Below are 10,292 nucleotides of genomic sequence, written 5' to 3'. Positions count from 1 at the left end.
CACATCAGGCGCTCGGGAACCCTACAAACGCGCGGGTGAGGTACCAGATATCTACCCGAGGGACTGTAAATGCCAAGGCTATGGACTGTGAATTTCGTCAGCGGAAATCGCGTCGTGACGCGATTTGGCGCGGGCGCGCGCCGAAATCGACCCCCTCCTCAGCTAGGTTCGGGTCGGGAAATTCACAGTCCCAACCGCGGCATCACAGTCCACTCGGCACCCAGATCTGTGGCTTGCCCCGAGCTTTAGCTGACCTACTTGCTTGCTCCTGGTATTTATTCCTTACTTAGCTGCACTGTACCGTAGCTGCACATGTACTATAGTTCAAAGAAATTTTATTCCGAATTTTCTACCCTACCGTACCCTCATGGAGGAGGCTGCATCTGCCCGCCTCCCGAGCTTGACTTGCAGCGGTGGCGGGAGTTGCTTATGTAATCCGATTAAGACCGTAAACTTTCCTATGATCAGATTCACTTCCCGCTTGGGCCTCGAAGTTGACTTCAGTACCACCCAAGTATGGCGGTAGTCACACTATATATGGTAGACGTCTAGCTACTGGAAATGTGACTGCATGTCACAGAACCACGCCACAGAGACCCCAACACCACAATCCGAACTCGCGACGCTCAAAGTCGACCTGGTCCTGCTCGGCAACGGTAGGCAGCACTGAAAACCCCGGGATTTCAGCGAGGAAGCTGCTCGAAAATCCCTGGCCCGCTTGCGTGCGCAGAGCCCGCGTGATTACACTTTTTCCCGGTACGCGTCGAAAAGCCTGGCCTGAAAGTTCCATCCATCGCGTTCTAAGCGGGCCTTTCAAAGCCTCATTTTCCAGTAACAAGTCACGCTATTCGTTGCACTGCTGCAGATTGTGGTACACGTACGAGCGGCACCGCAGGATTCACAGAAGTTTACTGAGCGATGGGCAACGAAGAGAAGCAGTTAATTTCGAGTTCATTTTGTGATTGCCGGGGCCTTGCCGAGACAGAAAGCCTCCATGTGGCTTCGAGAAGCGTGCGCGGCGTGGGACCCACAACGCCCGCCCTGGGGCCTGATATCATCCGAAGTCCGTTAGTCTCGGTTAGGGGTTTGTTTACTGGCTTCGCGCTCCAGACGCGTTTGTCTGAGACTTGAGCCGACCAAACCAACCGCCCACCCTCCTTGCTCTCGAATGCCTCAAGCAACATGCTATTCCGACGCAAGACTCTCGTTAACTTGCCCCCGGAACTCCTGTACAACATATGCGCCGCTCTTTTAGCCGACTATTTCCATTCTCTCTTCATGGACGACGAGGAGCCGAGCTGGCACGCTCTCGAGAACCTCATGCTCGTCTGCCGTATCTTCCGCGATGTCGCGGCCAAGGTTGTTTCGCATGCGCTCAGGCTGAAGCAGCACGCAGACGGAAGGTGCGTTCTGTGGCATGCCACCTATGTACGCCACCTCGGTTCTTACGCGGTCTACAGCTGGGAGAAGAACCCCCGCGACATTCTGCAGGCGATGCGGAAGCGGGGACACTACTCGCGCCACGATTCGGTCAAATATGTCGAGTCCATTCTTGAAATCCTCGAGTCCACGAACAGCAAGGAGTATGACCTGACGCCACTGTTCGTCTACGAGGCGATATTCTCCATCCACTCCATGTTCACGCGCCTACGCACGTACTGCGACGGCATCGACCCGGCGCTGCGGCTACCTGTTTGGAAGAGCACCCGTGGTAGCATTACGCTGCTGGCGAGAAAGACGTGCACCCTCGCTGCTCGGTTGACGCAGCCATTCCTCCGGGATGTTATGACCGAAGCTGCGACTGATGTCTACTCCTTGGTCTTTTACGGTGAGTGATGTGGCTGGCATGGCAGAACGCTTTGACTTACCGAATGCGGTGCAGTATCTCTGTTCCTAGATATGTACGAGCTTCTGGACAAGGCACTATACCAGTGGGACGAGCTCGACTACAAGGGCCTTCCAGCAGAGGAGCAGGAGTGGGAGGTGCGGATCGTCGCTTTAAGAATGTTCTTTGAAACCAATAAGCCTTTCCAGAGTTGCTTTACGCAAATCAACAAAGGTCTCAAGGCCCTGAAGGATCGTGACATCGGGCTGGAGTGTTCCAAGGCCTCAGCCCTACGCCGTCAAGGCGGCAGTATCTGCTTTATCGAGAAGAACGGCTCACCGGAAGTCGTCAGGACCGCGTTGCTGGTATGTACCTTCTGTCAGGGTGGCATCTGTTCATCCAACGCCCTATAGACAACGGATATTTGCTTGATCCTGGTTCCGCTGGCGGAATGGGACTGGCACGACAAGCACGGTATCAACGAGAGTGCCAAAGATCTGCTAGACGAGCTCGAACCTTTACTGCCGGAGACCTACGACGTCCGTGCTCTGACTATTGTTGATGACGGAGAATGAACGTGAGTCCGTCAGCGGTCGGCCTTTTGAACACCTAAATGACGACTCGGTATCGTATAGATAGTGCCGGATCGTCGTCCTGAAGAGAGAAACCTGCTTTATACCGCTGACGTTGCTGGTTCGTTGGGGGTGCATCTTTATTGCTAATTTATGTAAAATAACAAAGAGAACCTGGATAGAGTAGACCCATTTAATGTGATTGTTTTACCATAATGCATCGTTCGTAAACATACTTTTCATGACCGCCCCAACTCGCCATCCACGAAGATCGAAAGGAAGGGCTCGGCATTGGCCGACGCGGTGTAACCGCGTTCGCTGGGGCACGTCGCTATAATGGATCTGCCCTCCGCTCTGCAGAAGCTCTCCATATACCGGTCTCGCAACACCCGCGCGTCGCAGGAAACGTTCGACAAAGGGCTACTTGTACTGAAGGGAAATGGCTTGAAAAAGCTTGGAGACGAAGGTAAGGCTCCAACTGATAGAGTGACATGCGGGGACTCAAGCTAGCGGCAGGCTGGGCTTTCTTAGAGCAACTCGCTCTCGCCGCAATCGATGTGGGCCGGCTGGACATCGCTGACGTGAGTACCTGAAGTATCTGGAGTCTTGAACGCAGGTGCGACTCGTCACCCGCATAGCGCTGTCTGCAACTTTTGACGGAGAAGTTCCCTGGGTCTCCGCGCGTGGATTGCTTAAATGGAATCCGGAAAGAAGTGACAGAGTCGCCTGAAGCTGCCCTTGCATACTACAACCAGCTACTTGAAGCCGACCCCGTCAATGTCGTAAGTAGGCATCGTTGCCCAGGAGCGGAATCGTACTGAAGAGACATTCGCGTAGGCATTCTGGAAACGAAAGATATCTGTGCTGCGACGAATAGGCAGGATCGACGAGGCTGTGGACGAGCTGATCGAGTTGCTAGACACCTTCTACACCGACGTGGAAGGTTGGCTCGAGCTAGCCGACATATACTCGTCGTGTCATCAGTGAGTTATCGATGTCGATGGCGCAGACGCCCTGGACTCATTGTGTCCAGGTATACGTCCTCCTTACAATCCTTATCTCATGTCCTGCTGCTGGCGCCGCAGAACCCCTTCTACGTGCTGCGGTTTGCAGAGACGGCTTACACCGCGGGAGACGTCCCTCTCGCCATCAAGAGCTTCCTAAACGTAATCGACATGGCGGACAGTGATGAGGATGCTCCCATCGAACAAGTACCGTCAGGGTTCCAAGTGCGAGCATGGCTCGGTATCAAACTCGTAAATCATGACCTGTCCATCCCGTCACGAGTACGCGTTGATTCTCAGTATTTACAGTGCTCCCGCCGTTTACTACAAGAAAGACGGTTACCTTCCCCGTCTCAAACTCCCGTGCCCGAGCATCTGCAGTTAATCGACGAGCTTGCAACGGAGCGCTTGAAGACTGTTTACGCAGGACGGGATAAGAGTGACAAGGAGGCCCACGAGATACTGGAGTGGTTATCTAGGGGTTGAACGCCTTACTGATTCGTATCTGTACTCGAAGATTTATACATACTGGCGGCGCTCTTTTCTGTTCATTGAATGCGGGCCTGATAGCCTCAGTCGATATGCAACCGGAAAGAAATGCGGATACATCAATTCTGGAATAAGATGCCAGGCCTCCGCTATGAAGACGAAACAAGGGAGGTAGTCTAAGGAGTAATACATCAGGGGTATATACGCAAGTATATATAATACACAAATTTCCGTCCTCTGAACCCAGAAGACAGCCGTAAAATAAGATATGGTGAACAATAACATGGTCTAACTGTTGAGGAATCAATACTTGTTCATGCTTACAACTGGTGAGACGCTCACGGAACGTAAATGTCGAACAGCCCGCGTCCTACGACACGAGACATTCGCACCAGAAAGGACAGATGAAGTGGGATGGTATGCATAGCAAAGGAAGGCATGGGGATTTCCAGTGATACTCGTGTGTTGGCGACGAGGTGAAACGAGAGTCGTGAAAGGCGTATATTCGTGACGATACATGAAGACGGGTTGTATCAGGTTCTGGGATACAATGAATTCAGCCAGGCAACAAGCAAGGTGGGGGATGTCATGAGTAATTGTCGAGCTTCATCTCATGATAGTTTTGACCTTGATTCCAGTACTGGGTGGCGGTCTGCATGCCCTCCTCAGAGGTCCAGGCCTCGGTCCCCATCATAGACTGCGATTGAGATGCCACATGTCCAGGCGTTGGCGCGTCCATATAGTGCTGCGGTCCCGGGTGCATCGGTTTCGCACTTTGGATACTGTATGGTTGTACCGGTATCGTCCCCATTCTATGATCACTGGGTAGAGACGGCGGCCTCATATTACGTTGGCCATGATTGCTCTGCGGCATCGCCGCGCTCATGTCTGGAGCCATGCTCATCGCCCGTGGGTCGACACCGCCATTCATGATGCGCATGTGATGTGAATGTAGCACGTCATGACTGTATGAAGCGGACCCAGCATTGGAGGTATAGATGGTCTCGGGCGTTGGCGGGAACGGATTGTGAGGCGTCAGGGCATTGTAGCCGCCCGTAGGACCTGCTGGACTGTACGATGGAGGGCTGGATTGTTGAGGTGCACCATGCGATGAGCCCGGCGGTGGGTAGGGAGACCCAGCATTCTGAGGGTAGCCACTGGAGAACGGTGGCGGCTGATCGCTACGACTCGAAGGAGGTCGATTACTCGCTTCGTTACTATACGCCGGGCTAACAGCGAAGGTGTTGTAGGATCCCGACATTGGATTGAAAGCCGGGCTGGGCTGCACGTCGTAATTGTCGGCTCCGCTCGGTTCGCGAGACCGGGTCTGCGCATTACTCGGGCCCTTCTCCATCGCCTCCGTCCGTGGCTCGGTGTTGCCGGCGAACGTCATGTTGAAGTCCTTATCCTCGGGAGCATCGAGGTATATAGGACTTTCAGCAGTGAAGCCCGACTCCGGGAAAGGAGTTAGCTCAAAGGCCGTCACACGATGCGACGCCGGAGAATAAGGCCTGGCGCTCGCTGGCGACGAAGATCCATGATCATGTCGAGCCTTATTGAACGGCGGGCCCTCCTTGCCACCCCGGACGCGGATGCCGACATTCGGACGACCGCTTTTACTCGATTTCCCTGACTTCCTGTTCTCGCCATCAGGATCTGGCGTAGACGTCTTGCTGTTCAGGACTGCAGGCGGGATCGCGGTGCTACCACGTCTGGAGGATCTCGAAGACGACGGCCGCGGATGTGCAACAACCGGCGACGATGCTACGACCGGTTCAGGCGGCGAGACCGCATTCGCAACCTGCACACCCGCACCCACGTACGGGAGGTGGAAGCCGGGCGCCAACGTGTGATCAATGTCGACCTCCTCATGCTTCCTCTTCACGCCAGCATGAACGCCGCTGCCCGGGGTATTCGCCTTCACCGCTTGCTGCGCCTTCTTGAGCATCTTCTCGACGATGGTCACAGCCTCGCTGACGCTGCCCTCCACCCCACCGTTCACGGGACCGCGGCCGGTCGCTACCTTGGGATCCTTGAGAATCTCCAGGACTTGCTTCGCATCCTCCATGGCGGTCTTCGCCCACATTGCCGTCGGTTGTTGGATCAGGGCGTGCGCAACACATACAGCGGCGTCGAATAGAGTACGGCCGAAGGAATAGAATACGAACGCCGCCGGACGTTTGTTCTGCTGCCACACAGTATGTAGCGCACGGCATGCCTGGACAATATTGTGGGCAGCATTCACTGCACCGAACGACGCCTGGTGCCAATGGGGACTCCTGGCCGTCGTATCCCCGTGCACGCGATTCCGCAGGAACGGCACGTATATCTTCAGCAGCAGCCTATGCGCAACGATAGACAACTCGCAACGCTGCGCCACAAGATACGGCGAGTCTGCAGGGGACGTGGACACGGATCCCGGCGACAGCGGCGAGGAGACCGTGCTATCCACGCACGACTCGACGTCCGCGCTCATATGGTACGGCGCCGGCATCGTCCGCAGCCAGGCAGCCACCTCCGCCTCGAAACCCGCGACCTGCTCCAGCGCCATGGTCGGCCTCGACGCGTCGGCCAGCGGGTCGCGGAACGACCGCTTCTTCACGCTCTTGACTAGCTGCGCGAGCCTGGTCGCACCATCTCATGACACATACCACCAGTTAGTGCTTGACGGACTCACCGGCACTTCAGCACCAGATACGTGGATGAGTTGACGGCGCTCTCGCTCGAGTCTTCCTCCTTGCACGTCGGGATTTCTATCGACTCTGGGACGAATCGTTCCTCGTCCACATCCGACACCGGGATTTTGGTAGTGTGCGAGTTGTCAGCGATCAAAGGAGGGTGCCCCATGCAGTCTGACACGAATCTGGCGAAGCCGTTGAACACACCATGGCACACCAGTAAGAAGGGAAATGGCATACAGGTCGTAGTAGAAGACATCCCACCATATCCGCCGTCTTGTCTCCGCTTCGAAAAGACTGTATCTGGAGGGAAACTCGTCTGGGTCCATGGCTAAGCCCATCGCCCGCGCGACGTTCACCATCTTCCCAACCTGCCGAAACGAGGGCGAAGAAATCTGAGTCAGTAGCCGTCGTATATGGGCATATAACGCAGTAAGATAGAAGAATGGCAGAAAGTGATGACAAGGACACGAAAACAAATGGCAATTCTATCTACTATATGCGCCGCACCAAACGGAAAAGAAAAACGCGCACCATGGGGAAAACAACGCTGCTGATATTCGGAATCCCATCATGCAGCAGGAAGAGCACCTGCATATCCATCGCGACGAGGAAATCCAAATCATGCGGGTGGAACATCTCGAAAATATCCAGCGCCTGCCGCGAGAGCGCATACAGCGCCGCCGGGTCTGGGTGCTGGAGCGCCTCCCGCCCGCCTTCACTCGCCGGTCCTGAAGACGCCTTACCAGCCTTGGCCTTTCTAGGCCGCTTCCCGTCCTTACCCACTTGAGGCTCGGCGTCCCCGTCCTCACGCATCGCCTCGAGGCCCTCGTACCCCTCCTCCTTCCACGCGAGCGCGCCGAGTTCCAGCGCCGCCGCCACAGCCGCGAAGAAGCTCAGGGTATGCCGCGGCGCCTCCGCCTTCCGCGCAGGGGAGCCCGGGCCCTTGCCAAAGAGGATTTCGTGCGCGGCGGCCCGGTCGATCCCCGTGCTGATGTTCGTGTCGAACAGCGCGCGCACGCGCCGCTTGAAGTGGAACCAGTTGAACGACGGGTGCAGCCGGTGCATGTGCTCGCACTTGCCGAGCAGCGCCTCGCGCAGGCGCGGGTGCGCGGGGAGGTGCGCGAAGATCGCGGGGGTGACTGTTGGGAGGTCGGGTGCGGGAAGGGCATCGGGGGAGGTGGTACTGGGTTGGCGGAAATAGGACTGGTAGGGAGGGAGCGATAAGAGGATGGAGGAAATTGACGACGGCGTGGAGAATGGCGGTAGCGAGGGGAGGGTCGGCGGCGCGGGTTCTAGCTTGACGCGAGGGTGCGGCTGGCTTGGCGAGGATACGCTCGACTGCTCCTGCTGGACGTCTGATGCCGATGGAGAAGAGTGATGAGTGAGTCCATCGGCGCTGATATCGAGCTCTTCTAGCCATAGACCCGCAACGTCTTCCAAGCTAATGACTACACTGGAACCCGAGACACCTACCGCTAGTAAAGCACGATCATTATACGACGGAAGGGAGGACGAGGAGGAGATAGAGTGGGGAATAGGAATGCGCCCGGAGAGTACTTGGGAGAGCTGCGCTTCGGTGGCGAGAAGTCGGTTGTGTAGGGACTGGACATCGCTGGGGAGAGGCATAGGATAAGAAATAGGGAATGCGAGATAAGAGCAGGGATTAATGGCCGTGAACCTGAAGAGGACGTGGCGCCGAGGGGACTCACATTTTCTCTGCTGCGGCTGGCGAGTACACGCATTTCTCTATGCAGTCCCGCTTCGTACACGAGCCGCACGGGGTGCGGCGGTCACATTTGAGCTTGAGACGCTTGCACTACAGCCAGAGACGGCGCATATAATAGCGCATACACCCAGTTTGAGTTGAGCAAACGCCGCTAGTCACCACTGGACCCACCTCGGCACACACGACTGTTATCCGGGACCGCAGTTGTCTATCCGCAAGCATCACTTCCAAGTCAACAGGAGGTGGAGGTAGGAATACGAGAGGAAAGGCGTACGATCCACCACCGTGCGCGGACGAGCTATTGTGCATAGCTGGCGGCTGTGCTCCTCCGTTAGACGAGACCGCCGCGCTTTTGACGGGCGAGTGTGATGCGGCTGACGTCTCCATCGGTATAGCCAAGGCAGAATCTGCGCGGTCGCCGTCGCAGATGCTGTAAGGGGGGCCGCCGTCGACGACGTCGACGCCTAGGAGAGGGGAGGGACAGGGAGGACGGAAGCAAAAGAGAGGACAGGGACAGAGGACGGGGACGTCAACGGCTAGCACTTGGGTCGGTAGGAAAATTAGGTTAAGCGTGGGTTGGCCTGCTAAGCGAGCGGACCCCGAAGATCCATCGACGCGCCGGCATTTTATTTCCATGTGTTCTTTACAAGATTACCGGCGACTTATGACAGCCATAATTAACTCCCTCGCCGCTGTGCACGCCGGCGCCCTCCATTTCCTGGCACATTTCTGTATGTTTTTCTGCTGTTCTGCTACGCGGAAGTACTGGCTCCCCCTGGCAATCAGGCGCAAGTTAATCAGGCATCGCGCGTCGGGCTCAGAACGGGGAATGCACTCGAAATAGGAATGCACGGGTGCATGGCGCGACGCTCGGCACGGCAACTTTCTGTCTGCTGTGATTTGATCCCGCTCTGGCCAGGCCCATTGACGTAGCATACCAACGGCGAATTCATTTTCTAACCGCCCGCTCTGCAGCCCGCCACCGTACATTGAACCATACAATGGACGGTACAATGAAACAAAAGACTGCTGTACGCGTCGATCGCAACATCCGACTCCTATCATGACTGAATACGAATGTCAGTCCCTAGGGGAATCAGGCTCTTGTCTTCCCAGTCGATCAGCCGGTTCTTGCATTCTTCGCGACACCATGGATCTCAACGAAGCATGGGATCCCCTTTCTAAGCACCAAATTGATCCATCAGCCGCAGGTGCCGGTGTGCGGAGTGCTGTCTGAGTACGGGAACCGCCACACCTGACAACCCCGCATCGCGGGAGAAGACCCAGCCTGGCGCGCAGACCATAGACACTGCTCGCGCGCGTCCCACGCCCCTGCAGAAATTCTCCTCGAAAGCGGGTGAGAACGAGGCGGGACGCCTGACACAGCGCCCCCCTGACTCAGAGCGGAGAGCCTTACCTCACCGATATTTCTCCTACCCGCTGCGCAGCCAGGTATAGGGCTGCCTGGTGTCATATCTATCATGCGATCCCATGATGCAGCCTGCCAGAGAGATTGGGACGTACAATCTGCATTGACTTCCATTCCGCGTGAGAGTAGAACAGTGACACCGATCGTGATCCTTGCGAACAAGAGTCAGGATCCGTGTCCTCACCTTGCAATTCCACGGTGCCGCCCATTTAATTTGATGGAGCCCCGCGCGAATCCGGAATGAAGGGGGGAACGATTTACGTGAACCAGCCTGAGGAAATACCTGGTAGGGACGTTGTGGCCGCCACTCGACTCGGAACAAGTTCCCGCGAAACCCACACAACCCAGACGGGTCACGGACCTTCAGAACGCTCCTCTAAGATCCCGTCGAGCTGCCAACAAGTTCCTGGCATGGGCACATCCACATCCATCCAGAGCTCGAAGATAGGGCCATATGCCGACGGCGTCACCAGAAGATACGACCAGCATCAGCAGCTTCAAAGTCCGCGGAAGCACGTCGGGCAGGGACAGTAGTTACTGCCCGAGGTTCGAAATCGAAGCCCAGC

At 56.3% G+C, this 10,292-nt stretch overlaps 4 protein-coding genes across 4 annotated transcripts; 2 read left to right on the top strand and 2 right to left on the bottom strand.

Moving 5' to 3' along the window:
* Nucleotides 1–1,095: 1,095 nt before the first annotated feature.
* On the top strand, nt 1,096–2,608 carry GLOTRDRAFT_117790 (uncharacterized protein). The gene is made up of 6 exons (XM_007871502.1): nt 1,096–1,403; nt 1,461–1,828; nt 1,883–1,983; nt 2,035–2,190; nt 2,239–2,402; nt 2,461–2,608. The coding sequence occupies exons 1-5, from the start codon at nt 1,183–1,185 to the stop codon at nt 2,398–2,400; spliced, it is 1,008 nt and encodes a 335-aa protein (XP_007869693.1). The 5' UTR covers nt 1,096–1,182; the 3' UTR covers nt 2,401–2,402; nt 2,461–2,608.
* A 97-nt stretch (nt 2,609–2,705) lies between these two features.
* Nucleotides 2,706–3,951, top strand: GLOTRDRAFT_65387 (TPR-like protein). The gene is made up of 6 exons (XM_007871501.1): nt 2,706–2,863; nt 2,914–2,978; nt 3,036–3,179; nt 3,235–3,380; nt 3,431–3,653; nt 3,711–3,951. Exons 1-6 carry the CDS (start codon nt 2,734–2,736, stop codon nt 3,885–3,887), a joined length of 885 nt encoding a protein of 294 aa, XP_007869692.1. The 5' UTR covers nt 2,706–2,733; the 3' UTR covers nt 3,888–3,951.
* A 49-nt stretch (nt 3,952–4,000) lies between these two features.
* On the bottom strand, nt 4,001–5,999 carry GLOTRDRAFT_112307 (uncharacterized protein). Its single transcript, XM_007871500.1, has 2 exons — nt 4,233–5,999; nt 4,001–4,182 (listed from the first exon to the last, which is right to left on the bottom strand). Exon 1 carries the CDS (start codon nt 5,974–5,976, stop codon nt 4,477–4,479), a length of 1,500 nt encoding a protein of 499 aa, XP_007869691.1. The 5' UTR covers nt 5,977–5,999; the 3' UTR covers nt 4,001–4,182; nt 4,233–4,476.
* Nucleotides 6,000–6,563: 564 nt separating this feature from the next.
* On the bottom strand, nt 6,564–7,636 carry GLOTRDRAFT_107927 (uncharacterized protein; the record flags this gene model as incomplete). The annotated part of the gene is made up of 3 exons (XM_007871499.1): nt 6,564–6,753; nt 6,809–6,939; nt 7,103–7,636. 3 exons carry the CDS (start codon nt 7,634–7,636, stop codon nt 6,564–6,566), a joined length of 855 nt encoding a protein of 284 aa, XP_007869690.1.
* Nucleotides 7,637–10,292: the final 2,656 nt, after the last annotated feature.

This window comes from Gloeophyllum trabeum, assembly GCF_000344685.1.
Source record: "Gloeophyllum trabeum ATCC 11539 unplaced genomic scaffold GLOTRscaffold_00014, whole genome shotgun sequence".
NCBI lineage: Eukaryota > Fungi > Basidiomycota > Agaricomycetes > Gloeophyllales > Gloeophyllaceae > Gloeophyllum > Gloeophyllum trabeum.
The sequence above is the reverse complement of the archived record's forward strand: the minus strand, read 5'-3'. Positions and strand labels throughout refer to the sequence as shown.

Bases quoted from the DNA above. Each gene is read 5' to 3' on its own strand.
- GLOTRDRAFT_117790 (XM_007871502.1), top strand. From the start codon at position 1,183: ATGCTATTCCGACGCAAGACTCTCGTTAACTTGCCCCCGGAACTCCTG. The intron at 1,404-1,460 runs GTGCGTTCTGTG...CGCGGTCTACAG, and splicing joins AAGCAGCACGCAGACGGAAG to CTGGGAGAAGAACCCCCGCG. The intron at 1,984-2,034 runs GTGCGGATCGTC...AAGCCTTTCCAG, and splicing joins CAGAGGAGCAGGAGTGGGAG to AGTTGCTTTACGCAAATCAA.
- GLOTRDRAFT_65387 (XM_007871501.1), top strand. From the start codon at position 2,734: ATGGATCTGCCCTCCGCTCTGCAGAAGCTCTCCATATACCGGTCTCGC. The intron at 2,864-2,913 runs GTAAGGCTCCAA...AGCTAGCGGCAG, and splicing joins GAAAAAGCTTGGAGACGAAG to GCTGGGCTTTCTTAGAGCAA. The intron at 3,654-3,710 runs GTAAATCATGAC...CAGTATTTACAG, and splicing joins CATGGCTCGGTATCAAACTC to TGCTCCCGCCGTTTACTACA.
- GLOTRDRAFT_112307 (XM_007871500.1), bottom strand. From the start codon at position 5,976: ATGTGGGCGAAGACCGCCATGGAGGATGCGAAGCAAGTCCTGGAGATT.